Raw genomic sequence first — 26210 nt, 5'->3', positions numbered from 1 at the left:
CATGCAAAAAGAATCGGGTTATATCAACACAGTGTATCAAATGATGGCTGTTAGTGGCCCACCTACTGTGAAATGATGGGTGGCCTGTTTGGGTTCTTTTCCGTCTTTTATCCAACATTAAGGCTTTTGTATGTGTTTGCTCACACATTCTTTCTATTAGTCTACAAGTTGGTTCACAGTGGCAGCAGATAGGGGCGGCGACAGATACCCTGAGGGGGCTTTGGTACTTTTGATTAGAGCTGTCAGGAAGATATGCCTGATCAAATCTCATCATGGGAAGAATTACAGTAACGCCTACAACCTTCATCACCTGACTGTGTGCACTTTTCTTAATCCTCTCTGACTGTAATGAGGATTTGATGTAAATGGGAAGACCTTACTTGAAGGCTGTTTTTTCTTTCTTTTATGGAGTGTTAAAGCAGAGATAACAACATAAGGCCTTGTTTCCACTAAGACTTACATGTGAATTCTTTTAAACCTCATTACTATCTCCTTATCCGCTAAGGTTCCTTTATGCATCGATTTGCATTACAATTTCTCTCCATCTGTTCAGGTTTTACATGTTCTGTATTGTCTTTTATTTTCATTTAGAAGTGACATTTTTACAAACAGCAGGATGTGTGGGGAAAAGAAGTACGATTTGTATCAAACTCTTTCTGAAACAGAGTTAATTCCACGTTCCATTGATTCAAATTGCCATTTACTTGTGTAAACAGGAAGTAAAACTGTCATTATTATTTATTGAATGACCCTTTTCATTTCCCCTCTGCTTACTGAATCATCACAAAGCTCTTTGTGCATAAATGTGGGCCGACACTGAGGAGGAAAAATAACATGGATGTAATTTTATTGATCAAATATTATTTTTTTATTCATCAAACAAATTTGCGCCAAAAAGTAGATATGTTTGGAAACGTTTTTATTGACATTATTTAAAATGCAATAATGTTTTTTACCTTCAAGTAGCCTTTTGTAAATGGTTAAAATTTTACGTTTGAAAAAGAATAACTAAAATTAATGATTATTGAGCAATCTAAATATATAAAAAAAACGACACTACTCAACATATCTGCAAATGCTTTTTCTACCTACCAGTTAATTACATAACTTGAGAAAAACACAAATATTTCCATTTACAGATGCAGTAATCACATCATTTCTAATTCAGTAAAGTTCTCACTTACTGATGCTGCTTACATCTGATTTCTGTTTCTCTTAATTACTGCAACATCTAAGTTTCAAAAACATAAAAATAAAAGTAGGTGTTTTCTTTTCTAACCTTGCAGCTTGTTGGCAAATACAATAACACTACTTGCGGGATCTAGTAGAGTTCATGCTTCAATAGGTCAGGCCTGTTTTGGCAGCAAGAAGAAGGGCCAACACACTGGTAGCAGGTGTTTTAAAATGGTGGGCCTGATTCATTTGTGAAGCGATTGCACAATCTTTTAAATGAGATATTCACCCTGTTTTTTCCACACTTCCACCTCATTAATACGCCCCACGTCACCTGTTGCCTTTCGTTTGCCTTTTTCCCATCATTACTCCCTCCACACTCCCACCATCCACAGAGTAAACACTTCAGACTCAGATATTTACACTTTCTATCTCCACCGAAAGGACCAGATTAGTCTGTTTATGCTGTGCAAAACAGTAGACGGACGTTTACCAGTAATGAGCACACATGGATATGCACACACAACATGTTGACTCTGCACATAGTTGGATGCTGACGATGGCAAGGTGATGAATATTGGTCTAATTTTTTAAGCAAGCACCAACCGAGCGGGTAGATTGAAATATCAGCCTGTTGTCGTCATGGTGATACAGACGTCAGAAGTAAGAACTCTGGAAAATAAAGCTGTTACGCAGACTATTGTGTTATTTTGAGCATTTTTTTTTAATGCAACGAACTGAATCTCTTGGGTTTTTTAGCCACGTCTTTCCTCCCTCTCCTCCTCCCTTCTTCTCTCTCCTTCCTCTGAACACATCCGGAGAAATGCTAATGACTAACGTTTCATCCTGGCTGTGCTGCGCTGCGCTGTTCTGCTCTGCAAGCTTCTAAAAGTGACTCACCTGCCTCGCCTAAAATGTCCCTGTGAATATTAACAGTAACAGAAACAAAGATTGCGGTTTTCATCAAGTTTTCTTCCTGTTAGAGCTGAAGTTTTGCTGTTACAGTACTGTATGGATGCACAGCAAACTCAGTGCATAAAATGTTGTTTTGGCTGGTATCTCACTTTTTGTGCTCTGAAACCCCGTCTGCATGGAGGTATAGAAAACAAATTGTCTGTATGAGGACCCTCATATAGCCCATCTGGATGTTTTTATGCATGTGTGTCGTTTTGGTGAAAATCCCAGAGTCTCCGAGGAATGTGATGATTGGACAGGGGGGTATTTGCGAGCTTTCTCCCTTTGTCTTCTTTTTCTCTCTCTTTTTGCTGTGTCCCACATATTCTCCACCTAATCGCTGCTGTTCCACAAGTAGTTGGATAACAGAGGAAGAGAAGTTGGCCTTCAAGCAAGAAACAATTGTATCTGCTCAAGGTTATAAATGTTTGTTTTTTTTTTTATTAAGAAAAGAAACTCAGTCACCAGAAGCAAAGTGAAGATTTAGCTGTTATGAGCTACATTTGTCATTTGTAAAAGCAGGCTAAAGATACACACTCTTTTTTTCTGCTGCTTTTAGGGTAGTTCAAACTATCATCTGAAGGTTTTTGCATCCTTTCTTTTCATAATGCATTTTCCCTTGCTGATGGCACAGACAGCTCCAGCTTATGGGCTCGATAAAAAATTCAGCCTTGGTTCTTCAGAGTTCTGCAGAATCTGTCTGTGTCTTTTATTATGATCAACAATTATTTATTTTCTTTTTCTAGTGCTGATGAGGTCAATTGAGCAACTGTTTTAGCAGGAAAATCTAACTTAACTAATTATCTTTATTACATAATTTTGCAAATGTTTCACTATTTATGTTGTTTTTTAAATGTATTTCATTGGAATTTTGAGAAATAGACCAAAAAAAAGGTAATACCTAACTGCTAACTGAAAGGATTTTTTATTTATTTATATTTTTTTTGCAAATGCAAATCTTAAAAGTCTGATCTGCATAGAGATGCAACCCTTTTAGGATCTATCACTGCAATATACCGACAGACTGATGTTACTCATTTTTCTTTGCATATTTCCATCAGAATTGATCATTTGAAGTCTTGCAACAGTTTTGTCTTATCTCATTAGAGCATCTTGTTCCACATGTTTGTTGTTTAGCCATCATGGCTTGTGCCAACATTCACATGAGACTTTTTCTTACTTTTTTTGTAATGTCCAATAATAATTGTTCCTGTGGAATGTAGCTCCAAATCCTGGACTCACATTTTTTTCCTGACTGTCTGTAGATAAGGAAAATTGTAGATATTAGCTTCTGTGATAGCGGTAAAATAGTTTCCACTGTGTGTATGTATGCATATTAAGGCATAGTAGGTGTTTGAACAATTAAAATATGCAGTTTAAGCCTTTTTTGAATGGTGGAATTTAGCTGTTCACAGCTAACCTCCACAACTATTGTGGGCCACATGTGGCCACAAAGGCTAGTTTGAAAAGCACATACTGTGTGCATTTTACAACATGAATAGGATTGCAACATCCACCACCAACATATCAACGCTATCGGCTATGTTTAGACAAGCAAAGCTCAAAATATTTCTAGAAAGGAGAATTTATACTAGACTCGTGATCTGCAGGCATTCTTTTGTTTCTACAGTAAAACTCTTGCCGTGTCATGACAATCCCTTCCGTTTCATTCCAGACAAACCTGAAGAGCTTTGTGCAAGTGTCATTTTTCTGGAAAGTTGTCATCAGTCTCTATCACATCAGTTTCACTCCAGCCGAAGAATGTAAACAAGTTGTTTCCGGCGCAGGAAGAAATGCCACGCGATTCTGTTTGTACGTGGAACGCTTTCTCTTTTTCATCTCACTAACTGCTCTCATCTGCATCATCCATTTATCACATTCTGAACACATAAGCCTGCGAGAGCCAGCGCTTGAACTGGCAGTTTCCCTCCATGTAATCACATCCAAAAAACAGAACAAAAGAGCAAGGAAGGCAAGAGGGAGGGAGCTATTGTTTAGAAACGGGAGATGCTTGAATGAAGAGGAGAGCCGATAAGTAGGGAAGCTCTTGTCTCTGCCTGCCAGGAAGATTGGGCCCTAATTTGCTTATTTGTAGCTGTCACTTTTGCTTTAATGTGCCAAGCAATTTGGAGCAATTGACAGGCAGCAGCTAGAGGCGACAAAGACTTTTTCTGCTCCTATTTAACCCTAAGTCAGCTTTTTTTTTATCTGACACTTGTAGGACTTGGGCAGATGTTGCTCATATTTATAGTTGCTTTTACTGCAGTCTTATCTGCCCTGCCTATGTTCACTAATTTGCTTAAGCTTTTATCTAATCTTTGAAAGTTTGTTTATTTTATGCTGCTTGCGAAATGAAGCAAATTGATGCCAGAAATGTTGAGTTCTTGAGACTGTCCTCAGCTCTGCGAGATGTGATAAAAACGCAGGAACGAACAGTTTGTCAGTCCTATAACGTTCTGCCCCTCGCTGAATTCTTTACTGCTGTACTTCCCTTGTGTATTTGGTTATTTTATACATGTTGTTCTAGTTTCATTTCTTTTCAGCCTTTCTTTTGCTCATTATCATGTACTTCAAGGTCTCTGTGCCATTTGGAAATCTATGAAAATTCCTAAAAATATTTGCCAGGGCGTTCCAGTGTAGTACAAAGAAAGTTTTTCTTCCATCCATCCATTTATTTATTTGTTCATTTTGTATACTTTTACACTATTATTCCAGCCATCCTATCCTTGTTTTTATGTCGGTTCTATATTTTAAACCTTCCTTTGTAAAAAAAAAATATATATATATATATATGCCATTAATCCAGAATAAACTTTGTATTTATACTAAAAATATCTGGACAACTCTGGATGTTTCATTCAGAAAAAATGTGTAGCTTTTCAAGGATTAGGACAGAGTCCTTTATATCCAGCTGTAATCCGACACCATTTACCCATCTCTAACAAGACAAAAGCACACAAACGTGCACGCACGCACACCCACACACCCACACACACGCCCACACACCACACACACACACACACACACACACACACAAGAGCATGCAAGCATATTTTGCTTTGAGAAAGCTTTCTGAACTGGGAGGTTTTACCAAACTAGATAATCCACACCAAACTGTATCACATTGTAACATAATGTCACCCAAAAAAGTTCTTTAATCAATGAAATAAACAGAAAAGAAAAGCATAAAGCATGAATGGAAGAGAAAGAGACATAAGCAGCCAGCTTTACCTCCCAGCTCGTCTCTGTCATCCCCCCTTCAGGTGGAGCCTTGCTGTCAGTTAAGCCCTCCCACTCCCCAGCTCATCACACACGCACACACGCACACCCACCCCCCCCCCACACACACACACACACGCCCCCGCGCCATCTCCTGCTGAGCCGTACAATGGTGGATTGGCAACCCTAATACCACAGCTCGCTTTATCTGCCTGAATTAAAACCCAATTGGAGGAACAGCTGTGGGAATTGCTGGTTCAGGAAGAGCCTTTTTTAAAATTTATTTATTTATTTAATGTTTTTCAGGAATTATGTGGGTGGGCACATTCTAGAAACAGTAGAAAAAGTAATCGGATAGATAGACATTCATGATGTATCAGTCTGGAGATTACAGACTGAACTGATTTGTGAATGTGCAGAGCAGTTGTTAGCCATTAGGAATGTGTTTTTTTTTTCTCTTCCACTTATTGTGATTGTGTATGTATTCGTACGACACATGGATCAGGCAGGAGACATAGGATAGATCCACTGTTATTTTTTTTTTTCTTTTGTTCTGGTGAGTGAAGCTGGAGAAGCCACTAAATTATTACACGTGAGTATGATAGAAATGCTACCCATATGTTTATGACACAGATGCACCAGCTGCAGCTTTCATGGCCAATGGTCATTATAAATCTCCTACTATCAGTTTTAGATTACTCAGATTTTCATGCGAGTAGCTGTTTCCTCTTTCCACATCTGCCTGCATATTGAAAAAGCATGTTAACGTAGTTCTGAACATGAGGAATCGTTGAAGCCTTATGTCCTGCAACAACTTTGAAGTACATGGGTCACTTTTCCTGTGCTTTTGTCCTGAATACGGCTTTAGTATTGTGTCAAGGATGTGGAATTCACAGTGTTCTGCTGCATCTGGATGGGGTATATCACTTTTGGGTTAATATACAAGATTTTATTGACCATTTGAAGAAGAAATTGCTCTCTATTATAAACTCAAAGTGACCAGATGATTGTGAATCAAATTAATCAGAAAATAGGTCATGCTATCAGTTTCACTTTCAGTTTAAGTCTGCTAGAAGGCGAGTTTAACCTCATCAGTGCAGACAAAATAATGTAGCAGGAGATTAAGCATTGTTATTTTTGGATCATTGGAGCCATATTGAAGGAAATGTGTTTCTGTTTCAGTGGCACACATGTACCAAATCTGGCAGCCTTGATCATTTAGGGATTAAATAGTGTAGGCTAGTGTCAATTGCATATCAAAAGGCTTATGTGAAATAATATAAGAATTAAAAGTGGTGTCATTTAAATTATCGTTTCTTTTTTTATTGTCTAATTGAATAAAATGTTTCACATGTGAGCAGCTTTTTCAGAAAAATATTAGATTTCTCACAGTCACTGGATGTCTCAAATAAAATGCAATTGTTGTTGTTATTACACCTCAACATTTAAACAAAACATCAATAAATTAAATATTTAATTTTCTGCAAGATTAACATTACAAGTAAATTGCTTTAAGAAAGTTTATGGAGAATCGAAGTAAAGATTGTAGTTCAGGGAAATGCAGCACCGAAAGAGACAAACGAGAAAAACGTTTCTATCAACATGCATTGGAACCCTGTTCCAAAACTCTCATCACTGTGTCTTTGCTCATGTTTCTGTCTGTCTTAGATCTCTGTGATGACAGCTCAGTAAAACCTAAGTCAAAGAAAAGTCTAGTTTTTGAAGTCAGATGAGCTCTTGCATACACGACCTTAGCTTCATTGCCGTCTGTGACTTACAACCCAGCTGCAGGTTTTCTCCTGGGCTGTGCTGCAAGGTCATGTTTTTTTCTGTTCTCTCAAGTTTACTACCCCACTCATTGGCCGCATGCATTATACAGTAGGTTTATTCTGCATGCTGACCTCCTGCATTCCTGAGGGAAGCACTTTTGAAGTTTGAGGGACAGAACCAGAGAGAGCAGCAGAGCGACTGTGTCGACACCGCCAATTCCCATTTGGCCTTCGTGTTAGCTTGAGCTCTTTTTTTCCTCTCTGAACTAATCCTGTTGAAATAGTTGGAGTTTTTTTTGTGTGTGTGTGTGTTTTGGGTTTTTTTTCTTTTTTTGCTAAATTGTCTGTTTTTTCCTGGACAGTGCCCAGATTTGACACCTGCTTTCACACTTTAGCAGATGTGCTAGACTTTTGGTGCTAACAGCTGTGGTCAAGAAAAGCTGTAATTATTTTCTGAGGGTGCTCTAGAAAACAGATCATTAAGGTTTCATGGGAAAATATACATTTATGGAGCTGTGGGGCTTATAAAACCTCAAAACAAAAATGCTGTTGATTCTTTGATGTTCATTAATAATCCTTCTCTCTTTTTTTTCCGACCAGATTCTTCAGGACAGGTGACCTCCTCACCTTTAGGCTCTCCTACTTCCCATCGTGGAATGCATCCCTCTTTGCTGAGCCCCACCTCCATGGGACCCTCTGGCTCTCTCCATTCTCCCATCAGCACCCTGAGTTCACCAATGAACGGCCTCACCTCACCCTTCTCAGTCATTAGCTCACCCATGGGGCCGCACTCCATGAACTCACCTGGCATGGGCTACGGCCCCAGCATCAGCCCACAGGTGAGGCCTCAGGCAGACATAAACAACCTGTGTTTTGCGAATACGCACTTTGAACTTTTCCCACATTATGCGACATTCTAACCACGAATTTCAGTGTAGCATAATTGGGATTTTGTGATAAGATCTAAAAAATGTGGTGTGTGTATGGTTTTAGGCAGCTTTAATTTGATACATCAAAACAAATCAAAGTTTGCTAATATTTGGCATTTAATTCAGTTTGCCATCACTTTGACATAGTTGTCTTCTGACACAACATGAATTGTTGAATTAATTCAACAATTCATTGATAACCTGTGATAATACTCTAAATCTGATCCAACGGAGCAGCTAGAAACATATCACAAGATATTGGCAGCTGTAGCTGCAATGCAATGAAAAGTACCTCTACAAGTCATTGTCTTCCACTTTCCAAATCCTTCTCTACTTTGCGTTGGTCTGTCACATAAATGTTTGGTTTTGTTTTGTTGTGATTAAACATCAAATACTTCAAGGATTACTATTACATTATATAATAGAAGTGCTGCATACTGTTAAGATGTTTGTATGTAAATGTGATGGAGACTTCTTACCCGATCTATGAGGCACTTTAAACTCGAAACTCTAAGAATACGTTTTGGTGTATAAATTTTACCGCGTCTGTCCACACCTACTTCATCTTTATTGGGTTTGTATTTGGCACAATTATGGCATTCTTTTTGACCATTTTTTAATCAGACCATTAATGTTTAAAAAAGATTGTCTTAGTTCAGTGATAGATGAATTTGGGGGCATTGTGCTCATTGTTGGGATAGCTATCGACTACTAGTGCAGTATTTTTTGGTTGTGTCATGAATTTCCACTTTGCATACCTCTAACATATTATGTATATTAGGCATCTTAGAGTCCCACTGCAGTGGATGCCCTCACCTCATACAAGCATCAGCGCTCTAGATGCTGATGAGAATGATGGAAGCTCCTTTATCATAATAGCAAGTGCAGGATTTATTAAGCCTTTTTAGCCCTAGAAAATTGTCATTTGCAGTTAATGGAGAACATTACTCTCTAATTGTATTTTGCTTTATTACTATAAACACTAATTAATGTTTGTAATTTGGCTCATTTCAGTTTGTCTTCACGTAAACACCATTAGGAAAGAGTTTTTCTTCATATACAGCCACACAGCAACCTTTCATACAACAGGTCTTTGTTCCGGACTGTGCTTTTTGGAAACTAAAATAACCAGATCTAATTTCGGCACAAGTTTTGGACCAGAACAGCTCTGTTGGATGAGGCCGGGTTAGGAAATTGCAGCAGGATTACTTGTTTGGTTTTAGCCAGTCTGTTTATGAGACGTTTTTATTTAGTGTTTCTGACGGTGACTGCACAAGTGACCCAAAACCACCTAATCAAAAACAGCTCATTTAGTTATTTTCTTATGTAAACCTTTCTGTCCTTTAAACTTATTGGTTGTCTTTAAATTCGAGTATGACATAAGTGTGACTGAGACATTTTGGGAACAGTGACTCTTCATGTTTCAGAACCAGCCAAGCAAAGACTAGCATTTTTACAGAGCTTTCAACAATTTTTAATAACTTTTAACTCACATTAGAACACATATTGACATGAAAAGATTTATGATATTTATCATGTTTAGTTTGCTGAACACTGGATAAAGCTGTTAAAACATGCTAAGAAAAAAAAGAGAGACGGGAGAGAAAGAAAATAGTGGAGGAATTATGTGAAGTTGTTCCAGTTACAAATTGAGAAAATAGAAATGTATTAACTATTGCATCTTTCACAGCTCTCTTGGTGTAAATTGCCCCAATGCCAAAACTTCTGGAAAATTCCTTTTTTGTGTGTTTTCACAAATATAACAAATATTTCAACCTGTGTTTCAATAAAACATGTACTCAGTGTGCAGGTTTAACTACTCTAGATATTTAATATTGTGAGTCACAAGTGATCAAATGTAACTTAGATTTTTGAAAAATACAGTGAAATATTGTTTTGAACAGCTAAATATTTTACTTTTAGTTTCTACATTTTTAAAATACTGCAATACTCTTTCAAAGCAGATTTAGATAAGCCCATTTCAAACACTAAAATACTTGTACAAAGTGGAAAAAACGCATTTTAATTTCACCACTTTTGTTCTCAGTTATACATTTCTGATAAATTGTGGTTTTTCAAAAAGGAAAATTTGTTAGAAGTCAAGATCAGGGGAAAATACCCATATTTCTTTCGGGGTTAGCTTTCAGCAACACATCAAATAAGCATGTTTTCTTAAAATACTTGCCTTTAGCTTGTTTTGAGTTTAATTACACCTTGCGAAACCAGAAAGATCAATGTTTAGCAGCCACCACTATGGTTTTCCTAAATCACAGGCCAACACAGCTGCCCTGTAAACCAAGCAGACAAAATGGTCATGTTTCATCTCTTACAAACTGCACTCAAACATCCCATAAGTGCAAATCAGAGGCCCTTAAGACTTGCACACTCAGACCCGTATACCATTATACAATTTTCCACAGAGGCCCCGCTTTGACCCCGTGGCATAGTCAATCAAGGCCTATTCAAAAACACCAGCTTCAGCTCTACGCTTTTATTACTAAAGCATCCGTGTCACTTTCTCCCACTGGTTTTCTCTCTTTTTCTTTTTGTCTGGGCTCTTTTCTCCCGTTTGCCTATTTCGTTATTTCTTTTTTTTGTCACATCGTTTCAATTTTCCCATTTTTCCTGCTCTGTCTCTTGTCTTCCATCAAAAAGTCTCCTTGGCATTAACAATACACACACAGACACGCCGACACGCACACACACACATACACAATTAAGACATCAAAGCCTCCAGTGTCCCAGTTTCAGTCTGGACCCATATCTGAAATTAAAATTGTTTCTCCCCACAAAATGCATTCGCTAGACCTTTTTTGTGTTTATTGATAATTGAGTTAAAGAATCCAGACAATGCACTGCTATTTAGGGATGGGCTCTCTCCTTCCCTCCCTCTCTCTCTCTCTGTTGTTAAGCTCATCTGCACCTTCATAAGGAACGCGTCCCACATGTAATAGAGTTAGGAGGGGATTAGGGCCACTTTATGAAAACGGATGATATTTTTCATAGCTAGAAAGCTCCCGTCCTTCTCCCCATCCTCTTCATTCTGATTCTTCTTTTCTTTTTATTCCCAGAACTTTTGTTTGGGCTCCTCTTCATGTACTGTAGTAGCATACTTTAGGCTTTCAGGTTAGAAGCGTTTTGGAAAGGGGTGAATTTGGGTTTATCTGTCTCATTTGAATCCCTGATGGAGGCGTATGCGATGTTCCTTCAGTGGTACGCAAAAGAAAATTCGAAACATCCGATCTACAACTTTTGGGATCGGATTAAGGCTTCCTAATGATGTTTGCCTGAGGCTTAAATGCAAAATGTATGTGCAATGGACCCGCGCTATGTGTGGGGTTAGAGGTCGCTACCACCCATGAATAGCTAAAGTACACAAATACCTGAGACTCTCTAAAAACTCTAATTATTTTAACAGTTTAAACACCATATATACCTTAACATTCATAAACATGCACAGTGGAAATTGTACTAGCATTCAAACAGAAGCTAATATTAGCGGTCTTCCAATCATCACCAAGGAAAATGAATGCCGTTTTTGGATTGGCTCGTTTGCAAACTCCAGCCAGTAGCATGTCAAGCATCATTGCACTGAGGGATTTCAACCTCTCAAGCTTTATTTTCTTTTGAATATTTCAGATATTCCTTTAAAAACAAGATAAGAAAAGCATGGTTAATGTTTAAAATATATTTTGTAAATCTCTTTATTTAAAGTTAAAGGTTGCTAACTGTACTGTATGTACTTCAAGGACTCTTAAGGGAGGAATGTGTGTTGTTTGTGGTAATGGTAGGGAGAGCATTAGTTTGTTGATGACACCGGTGAAAAGTTTTTGTAGTATCTTTTATTTTTCTTCGCTCATGTTGGACCAACACAGAAAACGCCTTTCTGTGTCTTCTGTGAGATGGAATAAAGTGAGACTTAAATGGTATGTTATTCCTGATCTTTAGTTGAAAAAAATATATATGTTTTTTATTATTATTATTATTTTCAGCTTCTGTAACAGGAACTTTGGACATTTAGCTGCGATAACCGAGATCATCCCTAGAACTGAGTGCCTGACTAGTCTAAGTAATCAAAGAAGAAGCCTTGATCAGAGTGATGACCAAGAATCTGGTGTTCTCTGGGGAATCTAGAGGAACTAGCCACAAGATCAACTAGTGCTAACACACTTCATCAATCAGTCCTTTATGGTAGATTGACTTGACAGACAGTGCACTGCTATGAGAAGCAGCGTTAACCTCTTCAGGAATTTGTGAAACTCCTTCTAATCGTTGTTCCTTTGACAGACCAAATTCTTTTGATAGATACTGACCACTGCAGACATGGAACACCCCACAGAACACAACTTGGTCCTTGGCAAATTCACTCAAATCTTTACACTTTTTCCTGCGTGACCCCCGTGCCTTACAGGTGCTCACCAGTCCCTGTTTGCTTAGCTGAGACCCTGTAAGGTTCTGACTGCTGCTGCAGGAGGGTGGAGATCAGCAGTTGGATGGGCTCAGAGGTTAAAAACGGTGGTGTTGCCCTGTGGTCGTGAGGCGCGGCACCTCTGATGAGACGTGATTTGAGTCAGACGGCGTATGCCGCTTGCTCTTAACACTTGGCTGACTAGCCTTTTTCAAGAGCACTTAACTGGAACGAGGTCACTGCCCAGCTCAGCCTCTACTGTATTTAACCGCCCTGCCTTTGCTAACCACACACATTTTACAGGCATATACTTTCATTTTGATGATTTACCAGGCATATATCGTGCTGTGCACTGTCCCTCCTTTACTTCTTCCTGCCCTCAAGAAGCTTCTTCTCAGCATGAACTACAATCAAGTACAAAAACATGTAATAGCGTTTAAAATCACAGTAAAAAACACTCCATTTCTTACAGGAACCTGCTTTATTTTCCCCTAAATATGATAATAATAAAAATAAGTGAGGCATAACATCACATATCCACAAGACTGCTTGACGAAAGCGGGGACAAGATGACTAAATGTTCTGTTCTTTCAGTAGTTTTGCATGTTTCAAAAACCAAACCACATCTAAAGCCTTTTTCACCAGTCAGTTCTTACATCTAAAACAGCCATGCTTCTCATCTGTCCTGAGCTGTCCTTTTTAACTTTTCAGGAAGAACGTTGTAGATTTCTCATGGCTGATGACTGCGTTCTGGTTGCCCCCTTGGTTTTGATGAAGGAGATCAGAAAGGAAACTACATATTTTTGCAAAGAGGCCACATATTGACTTGAGTTTTACTGTCACTCACAATGCATGGAGGGTCTGTGAGTTTGCTTTCTGAAGGCTGGTCTTTGTTTGTGGAGGTAAAGGATGAGGAGATCTGCAGGATTCAAGCTTCAGCATGTGGTTTTAAGGCTTCGCAGGCCACAACAGGGCTCTTTCTGATCAGACTCTTCAGTGGTTTGGTCCTGAGGGTTCAACACACCGACAATACAGACCGTCCTTCTCTATCAGAGACGCCACAACTTTTTTGTGCAGCTGGAAGGGATTATGCGTTGGGGTTGGAACACATTTCACACTTCTACTTACAATAGCAGGAGTTGTCTGGCTGTTGTCTTTTGCTGAAAAAGGGGTCCTTTATTATCAGACCACTGCAGGGTCCAACTTTCCATTTTGCGGCTTAAACCAGTACCCCTTTGGCTTCTGCGCTTCGGTTCTGAAATCTCCCCGAGGATCCTAAACCAACAACAGGCCCCTGTTGTTTCTCAGTTTCCCAGTTTGCCTTTAAAAAAAAAAAAAAAAAATACATACAAAGCATGACTGTTTCTGGATTTGGACGCAACATAAACACTGATGCAGAAAAAAGGTGTAAATGTTTTACAAGAAAACGGAACGCGCGCTTAATAAGTTATAAATGAGCGGCGGCGGTGATGTCATGTTCCAGCTCCAAGGGCAACGTGTTCAGACGGGAGTCGCTAGGAGACAAAAACAGAAAATATTCAAAAGAATGAAATCAGTGGAGCTCAGTCTATTCCTGCATGGGAGTCATGAAGTCCATTCCACTACTTAAGGTTTTGATGGCTATTGCGGTCACTCTGCATGATGTCATGGTCGCCATGTCACATAAAGGGACTCTGTTTAGGCTCCTTAAGTAACCATTAAGGGTCTCTCATGTCAATTAACCTTATATTGGAAAATCTTTTTTTTGCAAAACTTCTTTGCAGGTAGCAAATAAAATCAGACGAAAATATTATTTTTTCCCCAATACTCCTTTCTGCAGCTAATGTAATGGTTCAGTTTACATGCACTTAGCACACAGCACTTAAGTCATTGTTTAGGGAAGCTTTGCTCCTCTTTGACGCAAATCCTTATTTTGAGAAGTACAAGTAGACTCTGCTGCATCTGTTCCATATTATAATCGTTCCACCCATTGTTGGGACAAAATTCAAGTTCCTGCCAGAGAGGGCTTTTAGTCTGAAATATACGTAGGAATTGTTGCTGTAAAGACGTTGAAATGGCATGAACGCACGGAGAGCAAAGGCCTTGACTCAAAACATAGGTTTCTTTGTGAAAAAGGAAAACAGTGCAGCACATTTCCAGTGCTTTATTTTGGCTTTCAATTATTTGTTTTGATAAAATGTTCGTCCTGATTTGGAAATGAAACCTGACAAAACTTTATTTTAATTGCCCTTTTCAAGGATCATTGTAATCCTCGGTGCTTTACACAAAGAATAAACAAGGATTCAAATATAATAGATTGATGTACAAAACATAAAGCTAGCAATAATAAAATAAAAACCAAAACGTATTCTCAGTGACATAAATACTGTACAGTTTACCAGTAATGGGTTGGACCTTCTTTCACCTTCAGAACAGTCCTAATTCTTCACTTTTTCAAACAATCTTAGTGATTTTGTCCCTGATTTAGATAACATCATACAGTTGCTGCAGATTTACCGACTGTAAATTCATGATCTAAATCTCCCGTTCCAACCCATCCCTAATGTGCTCTGCTGAATTGACTTGTGCATTCACTGGAGGTCACTGGAGGCAGGAAACCTACCATCATATATTAAAGAAGGGAGTTTGGGATGATTAAGCATTTTAACATGGTGGATTAAGATACAGGAAGAAGCCATCCAAAGACTGATTACTTTGGTTTAATGGACATTCCATGGTTTGTCTTTAAAGCACACCTGTAAATGATGATGTTCTTTATTCTTTAAAAGTTTCATTTAATCCTGTCAGCGATGGATCTCATATTTTTATTTTATACTGCCAAAATGAAGGATGTGTAGAAAAAAACAGAACTGGACCTAGAACTGAGTCCTGCAGAACACCATATTTCATGCTACTAACAGATCCATCATTCACATTTACAAAATGCAATGTGTCACATAGATATGACTGAAACTACATTATCTGATCCTGATGATACACTCAAGACTGTGTGACAATGTGAGATATTTTTGAATCAAACGGCTTTAATACTGTAATTCACTTTGAAGCTGCACTGAAACACCAGGCGGGTTCACTTTTGTTTCAGAAATGCTTTTTAGCAATTTTAGACAAAAACAGGGAGTGGAGATTGGCCAGAGAAATTAATGTCATTAAGAAGCTTGTTAAAATATTTTTATAAAACGTTGCGCTTGCATGGAGTCCCACATGAAGCTGCAATGTGAGAAAAGGATTACAAGTTAGTCAATTCAAATTATTCTGAAACTAAGTTTTCTAAAACGTTAATATGAAAACTCCAGGACTTGTTGTTTTGCTCTGACTTGTGTTGGAAATTCAAAGTAGATGCCAACATGTGCATATCTATAGGGCAACAGAAACAGCGACATTGGTCTTAAGTTTCAAACAATGTTCTACGAAAGCAGGCGCATGGCTTTGCGGTTGAAGTGCCTCAGGGGAACACATTTATTTTGAGCTTGGAATAATCTCTTTTGGAGCTAATTGCATCTATTGGTGTGATCTTACTGCAACACAATACTGTCTGTGGGCTGAAATGTACACCGTGGCATGTCTGTGAAGTACAATACCGACTCTCCCACATGTGAAAGGTGAAGTTAGTAAGTGGATTTTTTCCATGTTTCTTTTATTTCAATGTCTTGTTGATCTCTGTTATTATTATTGTTGACATTTACTTTAAATAGGAGTAACAGAATCACATGGTGCTGAAATAAAGCAAAGTAATCAGGTGGAAATCCTTTCCATATTTTTTTTATGTTCATCCAAAGAGTTATTTTTTTCAGTGTAGAGAAGATTGCTATTTTGACAGATGTCCTAACAGAGACTCACTGACACCATCTACAGAGAGAAAAAGACATTTCTTGTAATTTGTATAGCTGCACAAAGTTGGAAAATTGAGACATGCAAAGTACAGAATGTGGTCTGGGTCTCCTTTGGTTGGAAAGCTGCATTATTGTGGGGTGTTTGTTGCAATTAATCAGTTAATCGCATGATTAATCAGATTGAGCTGCATTTAATATCTTTTGAATATTAATAATCAAAATCAAAAGCTACAGCAATTTTGTTAACAAAAAAAATCAATAGATATGTTCGATTATAAGTGGCTTTTATTCCCATTATATGTATTGTTTTTGGTTGTCGTATTTTATTTTGGATATTCAAAATACCTTCCAGTTTTAACGTTAACTGTTCTCGACAAAATGTGAGGGGCCAAACATGCATTATTATGCCATTATCAATACACTACTTGAAAATGGTTTCAAAACAACATTATTGTTGATCACAGTAATTACTGGGACAATTTATCGTCCAGTAAAATAATTTAACAATGACATTCTGTGTGTAGGTGTCAGTGAATTGGCAATAGGTGTTTTAATTCTGGACCTCTGTCCTTTAAAAAAGAAAAAGGAACCAAATCCCTCGCAGCATTAGATTTTGCGACTGGTGTTAATTAATTCTTTGAAAGACATTTAACTTGTCTGGACCTCAATAAGCTCACAGCAAAGACCAGACTGTGTGATTGCTGTTCTGTCCGTCTCTTTTTATCCCATTTCATGCTTGTTTAAGGGCCTAATAAGGCAGAAAAAACCTGTTTGCTTCTCAGTTTCAAGGTGGAAATAGTCATTAAAGAATATTGAACACAGTGGCTGTGTGACACCTTAATACTCAAGTAAAGAAGTCTTTTAAAAGCTGGATCACTTGCACGGGGATTTACCCACCCCATTATCTACTCAGGGACAGACAGGAAGGAATTAATCAAAGAAATCCTAAACGCCGTTGTGGTTTGACACAAAAATACCCCTTGAATTATTACTGGATTATGTGTAGTTTGACAAAAGAAATTGCCTCTGCTCATGCTCATGTAGCACAGCAGAGCACACTTAGAAAGATATGATCTATCACCAGATGATTGCATACATACAGAAAATGTATATCTGAACTCGATCTCATCTTTATGCTGGAAAGGCTTTTAGATCCAAAAACAAGCTACATGATCTCAAGTTTTTAATAAAAGATGACATTCATGTCCTAAATAGTTTCACAATAAATGTAAATACGTAGAGATACTGCCAGAGTCTGACTTTGTTTGAACTTTTGAACTGTTTTCTCAACACATGCACACACACACACGCACACACACGCAGCCAGATGGATGGGAAATGTTGGCAAACGGAGGCAAACCAACATTTGGGAAAACACCTTAGGGATCGCTCGGATGTAGTTCTTGCACAATTGGACAGAATACATTAAAAAGTTTATGTATGCATGCATTATTTCGGAGACAGCAGACATTTTTGAATAATATTTCAATTCTATTTACAGTAATGGAAAACTAGTTTTAATAATTGCCAATATAACTAGCTATAAACAGCTATGTCTAATAGTCAGGTACTGTTTATTCAAGAAACTGAATAGTTGATGGTCACCAAGGTGATTATACATAATCAGGACTGATGCATGCATGAGTGTGTTAGCACAATGTCAAGAAGGAAAGACATCTGTAATCATGTTAAAGAAGCAGAGTCTGCCTTACATCAATCTGGGAAGGGTTATACGGCCATAAAGACAATTTATAGTCACGTTACGGTGTTAAGTAGAAACATTTAAAACTGCTACTAATTCACTCAGGCAGGACGTACTAGCAAATTCATCAAAAAGTCAGACAATGTTCAGAGAAACTACAAGAAAGAAAACCCACAAAGAACTTCACCTCATACTCAACCGGCTGATTAGAAAAAAACAAAGGAAAGGTTGAAAGAGAACGCTTCTTCTGTCTTAAAATAAAATTGAAGCATGACTTGAACCAAGTTACACCTTACTAAACCATAAGAGGAGTCAAACAATGATCCTTGATCAACGTAGAGATGTTTGGTCACAGCACAATGCAATAGGTTTAGGGGGGAAAGATGCAAGATATCACGCATTTTAACTCTTATTTACACCAGCTAGAATAAGGTTGCCACAGTGAAGTTTTTCTGTAATGGGCAGTGTGATATTTGCCCACATGTGAGGATCTGTCCCACATAAAACATCATATCCTCTTCAGTACTCACAGAAGCCTGAAAGTACAGAATCAACCGCACACATGGAGGAGTATGTGTTACAGTCATGTCTGCTTGCACACATAAAATCACACGCTGGGGTGCACACGCAACAAAAACATACAAACGCATGTTTGAAATGCACCCGAGCTCTGCGTGCGCTCTCACAAATGCTAAAAACAGCGGAGAAAACGCACGCTCTGATGCTGCCACGCTGAGGTGACACAACAGCTGAAAGTCACTGCATATTTCCACTTTGCCCCATAAGGTTCAGCTGTTTTATGCCACTGATAGTCTCACTAAAATCGCCTTTTTTCCGCAGCAAGAGAACTCCACAGCAACTCTCTCTCACACACACACACATATATCTAAACTGAGCCAGTAGGGCTTCGTTTTATCTGTTGTGGCACAGCATGGGGCGAGTTGTAAACCTCCGAGCTGTCTGGAATCATGTCTGCTACTACTAAGCCACTAGGAGAGAACCGAGACTGTGTTTTATTAGAGCCTGCGACAATAATCATGAAGTTTTTACAGGAAGGATTGCTTTAAAGGAATTTTTATGTAACCACAGAAGGATTTTGCTAATGGTTGATAAATAATTACTTGCTCACTTAGTCCTCACTAATGCGGATAATTTCCCAGACAAGAAATTTTCTGCTGCATTTGCACCTTCTACCTTCATGGAAACCAGGTTTTTGGCGGCAAAAATTGAGATTCCTAAAAGGTGGATTTGTGATGTGGCCATTTTGACTTCATATTCAGGAATAGTTTTCTTGTCTGCTTGTTTTGGCCGGACTCTGTTCCGCTTACCATCAAATTTGAGTTGAAAATGTAACATGGCTGTGAGGAAATGATACACAGTGTCCAAGAAAACCTAAGCTACAGATGTTTTGAGAAAATCTGCAGCCTGCCACTGACTTTGAGTTTGATGCAGTGCCAACTCGTCAGTGGGAAAAGTAGCTATTGACTATCGTAGAAGTTGCTGAATAACTTCACTCCCTTGTTTGCATATTTTGTCGAGTGAAGTAAGTAGTTTTATTTCCATTACAAATGTGTGTAAATCTTTTTCTGCTAAAATGGAAAAAACGCAATTTCGCAATTGCGATGTTTCCGTTAAATAAGAAATTAAATTAAAATCAAATGTGAATCAGATTGTCCAACTTGATAAAAATCATGGCAACGACATATGTTAACAGTTACATAACATATATTCAGTATTGATTCAGTGTTGATCACGTGACTCGTGTGATGCAAAAAAAATGTTTCCATTTAAATTTTGCAAAAAACATTGATTTTTTTACAACTGAAAAGCCACCTTGTCTTAGCACGAAAACTTTTAACAAAAAACATGTTTTTTATTTCTCAAAATTGTCATGTTTCCATTAAGCAAATTTATTTTTGTAAGTTTAATTTGCAAAATTTCATGGTTAATGGAAACACAGCTAGAGACTGTCCAAGGAATCAGTTTTCAAACATGTTGATGTCCAAGTCAGTGTAGGTTTAAAACACAGCTTTCCTGCATTCTGATTCTGCAAGTTCATCCACAAAGAGATGCAGGATAAATGTTTCCACGGATAATCAAACCTTTGCGTGTTTGTTGGTGAGCCGTTTGCGTTCAAACCGGTGTCTGATATTCAAACTGTCCCAGGAGAGAGAGGCTTGTCTCACTGCGACCCCCTGAAGGCACACAGGCTAGTCAGGGGTCCATTAACAGGCCTCCCTGTGTGAAACCTGATCCACTATCTCTGCTGATATGTGTCCGGATAAGACTCTCACACACAAACACACACCGCAGCGAGCAGAAGAAAGTTCCTCCTCACTCCTCCTGTCCTTTACGGAGCTGTCCAGATAAGTTTGCTTTTAGGAGGAAGTAATCGTCACAAGGTGTCAGAGGTGAAAGGGCAGCGGGGGTTATCTGGAGGTGAGATCTCGACCTGATCCCTGTCCTCACCTCTCCTGAGTTTGCCATTTAGGCCTCTCCCTTCTTTCAACAGGGGATTTGAACAGTGCCCGCTGACTTCCTGGCACTTCATTTTCTATTTTTGGATGTTTTTTTTGTTTTTTTTTTAAAGCTTCACGCCTTGAGGCAAAAGTAAATTAAAGCTACAAAAAATTAATCATACTTAAGATAAGCAGCTTGCAGCCGGTGATACAGTGGCGGGCAGTGAGATCTGTAACAGTGGATTGTAAAGTAGAGTGCTCTATTCCTGGATATGCCGCTCCTGCTGCATAATGGAAAACCTTTTGAAGGAGTTCCATTACAGCTTTTTAGAAGAAAACAGTTAAAGATAAGTTCCTCTACATTAACCAAGGTGCCCTTGAATAAAAAGCAGGTGAAGAGCCACATGAGGAGTTGATTTCTCCGTTTGAAGTGCCATTGTGGCTCTGACTCTGAATCACGCTAAGCCCGTCTTAGGCTGAGGCTTCTTCTGTTTCGGCTCTTCTTTCTTTTTCGTCCTCTGTTGCCTCAAAGGACGACTCCTCCACTCTGTGTCTTAGCATGCTAACAGTTGAACGGTCCCGCTTTTTCCCCAGGAAACTCGTAATGTATCTTGTTTAATGTGACGTTCCGTGTTCCAGCACAGACCATATAAGCAAATGCAACAGTTCTGCGACGAATTTGACACCCACTAGCAGAAACTGCACCAGTTAGACGTCCTTCACGGTACATTACATAACACCTGCAGCACACGAAGCGTTCCAGCCGCTCACGCTGTACATTGTTCCTCAGGAAATCTTCTGTCCTACATTTCAGTTCTTGAAATGAATCGTTCCTCTTCCATATTCTGATTAAGTTTAAGTCTAAGGCTTCCTATTAGCCTTTGACCCTGTGTGCTGAGGAAAGTATTGTAGCTGGGGTTTCCTCGAGCAGCGTAGTTCCACCTGCAGCTGATATACCTCCCTATGAAGCATCGCGTGTGTGGGGGTGTGTGTTTGTGTGTGTGTTGTAAGGGAGAGCTCGTGTATTCTATTTCCAGTACTGGTCCTGAGCTACTTTAATCCCCTTGCCTTGTCTCTATTGCCATTGGCAATAGAGAAAGAAACCCCCCCGGCCCCCAGTCTGCCCACCCCTCCCAGGCTTTCTGCCTCTGTCTTGCTGGGATTGAGTTGCAAGTTTACTGAAAATAGCCTGAGAGAGGCAGAATCTTTTCTGTCAGGCAGACAGAGGGTTTGATAGAGACAATCCCGGCCGAGGAGACAGCTCTGCGAGTGCTGCGCTACGGGGGGAAAAAAAACTAGAGTCAGGCATTTGAGGGAGGTAAGACCTCATACTGTGAGTGTGTTTGTGTGTGTTTGTAATCCTGTAAATGAACGTGCAGTCATGTCATGTTTTCAGCTTTTATAGTTCAGATAAGGTATTTTTTCCCCTTTTTTTCTTGATTTTCTTTGGTTTTCTAAACAAAAAGTGTTTTTTCAACATATGACAGGAGCATATTTATAATTATAATATTAGAGGAGGTGAATAAAAATGACTTAATACTGAAATATCAACTTACTGAAATCTATACTGTACAGCACTTCATTAGGGCAACGTTCTCATGAATCATTGCACACACCTGTGACTTTGCTGATGTTTTGGGGAAGAGCCAGGTTTGCATTTACCTGTGCTGACTTTGGTAAAACACTCTGGACCAACTGCAGTAGACGACATGAGATTTCTCCACTTTTTCCTTCCACTAAACTTTCCATTAATATTACTATTTCTATTGCCATTAATGTGACTTACCCTCCTTGTGAATGGTGTCACTGACTGTTCAACAACTGCCAAGTCAAATTTTGTAGGCCATTTATGTTAGATTTTTTTTATTCAATTTTGTGATTTGTGATCTTTTCAACTATAAACCATAGAAAAAGTTTCCCTTTTTTTACTAATTGACTTTTTCTTTCAGTTTAAATCTTTTTCAAAGCACTAATACTTGATTGTGTGCAACATTTTCTGTGTTCTTATGAAAAAATAAATCATGAAGATCAAACCAGGAGGTGATGACACAGCGTGACCTAAAGATATTCCTGTGTTGCAGTGAAATCATCCATTTTTGTGGATGCATCTGGGAAATATCTGTCAGTAATTCAAACCCTTTCAGTCTGAAATTCTGCTCATATTCCCGGAGTTGCTGTAACACTCCATATGTCATGCTTAATCGTACAGAAACATGGATGAAAGGAAGCAAAGAAATCTGTATTTTTGAATTTTTCTATTTTAGCCGATGGTGAGCACTGTGGTCAGGAGTATTTCTGTTCATGGATGGACTGCATAAGCTGCGTTTTTCGTAGCGATGCTGTTAAGCAGGACTCGTACTCTGGGCTGTTGGAGTTTTTAAAAAAAGATGAAAAAAGAGGCCTGGAGCCACAGCAGCTCATGGAGCCCTGTGAGAACAGCAGCATAATGTTCTGTATTACTGTAAGGGAGTTTTCTGACCCGTAGCTGGAAGGTCTAATGAAAATTGCTGAATTGCATTATGGAGGTAGATACACTAGTGCTAAAAAACACCCAAAACCTGTAAATGGAACAAATGCATACAGTTTTCTGTTTTCTTTGACAACTTGCCTGATATATTTTTTCTAGATTGACTAGATTAACAGATTAACAGCCTGTACTTGATAATTTGGTTTCTTGGCACTTGATTAGTTTAACGAGACAAGATATATTTTTTAAGTTCAAAGCTTTTCTGGGTCACACCTTCAAACTCCTGCTATGATTTGTGATGAATGAGTTGGCTTCTCTTTTCTCTGCCAGACTTTGTTCTGAACTCTGTAGAACTGCATTCTTATCTTGAATCTTGGTCATAAAATAATCTTCACTGCAAACTTAATGCTTTGGTATCACTTACAGATTTTACAACTCCTTCAAGACACATTTAGATGACATTGAGTAACATTTAGCTTGTTCTTTTACTTCACAATAGTGGTCCTTCACAATTTATCCTAATAAGATGAGAAAGTAAATGAAAAATTTCCAGCTCATCTAATAGCCCTGTATGGAGAACATTTTGGGCTTTTGATTACTTTGGAAACATTTCTTAAGTTCTCAAACATAAATTTATATTCACAAACTGCTCTTAAAACTTTTCCTTGCAAAAACAAAGAAATGTGAAGCTAATCTCGTCCAGACTTATTTCAGTCTCAGGATGTCTGGGATGGACTAACAATCAATCATAATAGATCTTGTACAAATAAATATAGAGGTGTGCAGTGAAGTGCAGAATCAAATCTGGATATAAAAGTGACATGTGGAGCTAAAGAATTGACAAATAATTGTTCAACCTATGTTACCCCTATTTATACTAGAAATGTTCTTTTCTTTTTTACAATATATCTACGTGACAGGGATACAAAATGTTTCATTTAGTAGCTGCCATACTCTGTCAGATGATTATGAACATGGCTGAAGAGATCTTGTATGAAACCAAAACCAAGAAGGAAATCTTTGTTTCTTGAGGTTTCCCTTGTGATTTTCTGTCCTACACCCAGAGCGCGTTCTCAAGCTGAGAAAGTTGTTGTCCACATGTATATATTTAATAAAATAGCTGTCATTTGCTTTGCCAACTTGTGCTGAACTAGCAGACTTTTACATTTCTCATTTTGTCATGAGGTAGTTCTTTTGGCTAGCTTGTTTAATGAACTGCATTTAGTCATTGTGAAGTATATGCATCTGGCCATGCAACATTTATCCTCTCTGGAAGCAACGTTTAGGCAGTTGAAATAATTTGACCCTCCTGGCTTTTCGGTTTCAACAGAAGGCAAAGAGAGGCCTCCTTGGGAGAACATTTCTCAAACAGAAGGTATCAGGCAGCAGCTGAAGTTGTGTTTAAAAGCTGCCGTTTGCACTGCTCCTGCAACAAATTCTGCCTCTTTATTCCGCTGTGCTGTTAAATTTTGCAGGGTAGTTATGCTAGCACTGAGCATTTTGGAGCCAGCGGGGCTTGTAGGGGGCATGAATAAAAGAGTTTCTGAGGTTGAGTGGTGCAGCATCCCCGCCGCACCAGATTTAGATCTAAAACAGGAGCGAAGAGGAGGGAAGAAAACTTCTGGGACTGCTAATAATTCACTTTACATAATTTCCTTTTTTTTTCTTCTTAAGTTTGGTCAAGTGGTTAATACGCCACACGACAAACTTCATTCTAATGTCTGCTTTAAGTAACATGTATTTAACTCCACAGAAACTATCTAGCAGCCGCTGTGCAGTGAAGTGTGTAATATTGCCTGTTTTGAGTTCAGAGGGTCTGGTTTTGTGACCCGTCGGCGTGTGTGTTTGTGTGTGTTGATGTTTCAGTTGAACTCTCCAATGAACTCGGTCAGCAGCACGGAGGACATTAAGCCCCCGCTGGGCCTCAATGGCGTGATGAAGGTGCCCGCTCAGCCCTCAGGCACGGCTCTGTCGCTCACCAAACACATCTGCGCCATCTGCGGCGACCGCTCCTCAGGTGAGTGCACCGACACCGGGACGGCCATCAATACAGCACAGGTGTGTCTCAGTCAATTGGAACGTTATTGACAAGTTCAATTAGTCATTTCATTCAAAAAGTGAATTTTGGGTTCGATTCCCTGGGTTCTTTCGCTACCCTACTTCCTGCCCTGCTACTCATAAATAAAGGCCACTATTCTCCAAAAAAATACAAATTTCTTAATATATTCTGTATGTTTATTACACACAGAATGCTATATTTTAAGCATTCACAGCGAAATCTTCAAAATGGTCACTTTAGCTAAGAAAAACAAGTTTTTCTTATGGAAACTAACCGACGTCAATCTTTAACGGTAAGATAGAAAGCAAGGGTAAGTCGCAGAGTGTTGCATCCATGCACATTAGTGAGAAATTGAGTGAAAGGAAAAAATACAGTAGAAACTTGCACAAGCAACAGGCATAACCAAGCCCTGGAGAGGATTGTTAAACAAAGTCCAGTCAAGCAGTAAGAGTAGATTCAAAAGGCATAGGGACTTTTTCCTTTCACTTAACTTCTTTAATAAGCTTGCTCATAGCACTGTACGCTTAGTTCTCTTTATTGACATTTGTAAAGTCTATATTTGTGAAGGTCAAAACATCCCCATAAAACAATAATAATATCTCTCCTGAAATCTGTTTTTATTGGTCTCCTGTTGGGGTTTTTATGAGCTCATCAAAATCAACAGAAAAGAAACTCTACCCCACTCTCTCCCTCATTATATCATCATGAGCTGTTGATCCCTGGAAGGTTTGAAATAATCTGTAAACAGCTCGGATGACACCGTCTCTCATTATTGCCTAATTAAAAGGAAGTCGGACTATCCCAAATCTTGCTTAATCCTTCTGGAGCCGCACTAAAAAACCTCCGAAGGAGATCTAAACACGATCGTCGGCAGAGAGCAACCTCGCTGACCACTCTGGCACAACTACAGACTGCAGCTTCTTGCAGGGGGACTCCTCCTGGAAGGACAACAGTCAGCGTAATTCTTCAGAAATCTCGGCTATGTGGTAGGGAAGTCAGAGTCAGGCCACACTTTGGGGGGAAAAACACATGAAGGCTGCAGCAAGGAGGCGCTTCAGAACAAACATAAATCATGAGGCAACCAAACCTCACATCAACTTCTACTGAAATAGAGAAATACTGTATGTGCGGGAAACTGCACAACGTTGATGTTATTAGTGGGGAAAAAAAACTAACAGAGGTGCAGCTGGAGGTGAAAACAAACAGATTGAACCGAATAGAAATATATTATTGTTCAG

General features: G+C 38.9%; 1 protein-coding gene across 4 annotated transcripts in view; it reads left to right on the top strand.

Moving 5' to 3' along the window:
- Nucleotides 1-26210, top strand: part of rxraa (retinoid X receptor, alpha a) — a 121105-nt gene that overhangs the window by 65362 nt on the left and 29533 nt on the right. For 2 of the 4 annotated variants that reach the window (XM_032569540.1, XM_032569538.1), the window contains exons 3-4: nt 7716-7954; nt 24780-24930. In XM_032569540.1, the coding sequence (XP_032425431.1) occupies nt 7716-7954; nt 24780-24930 (390 nt within the window). Of the gene's footprint in view, nt 1-7715; nt 7955-24770; nt 24931-26210 lie in introns of all 4 variants that reach the window. The other 2 variants (XM_032569539.1, XM_032569537.1) reach the window with 1 other exon arrangement.

The sequence above is a fragment of the Xiphophorus hellerii genome, chromosome 8 (assembly GCF_003331165.1).
Source record: "Xiphophorus hellerii strain 12219 chromosome 8, Xiphophorus_hellerii-4.1, whole genome shotgun sequence".
NCBI lineage: Eukaryota > Metazoa > Chordata > Actinopteri > Cyprinodontiformes > Poeciliidae > Xiphophorus > Xiphophorus hellerii.
The sequence above is the reverse complement of the archived record's forward strand: the minus strand, read 5'-3'. Positions and strand labels throughout refer to the sequence as shown.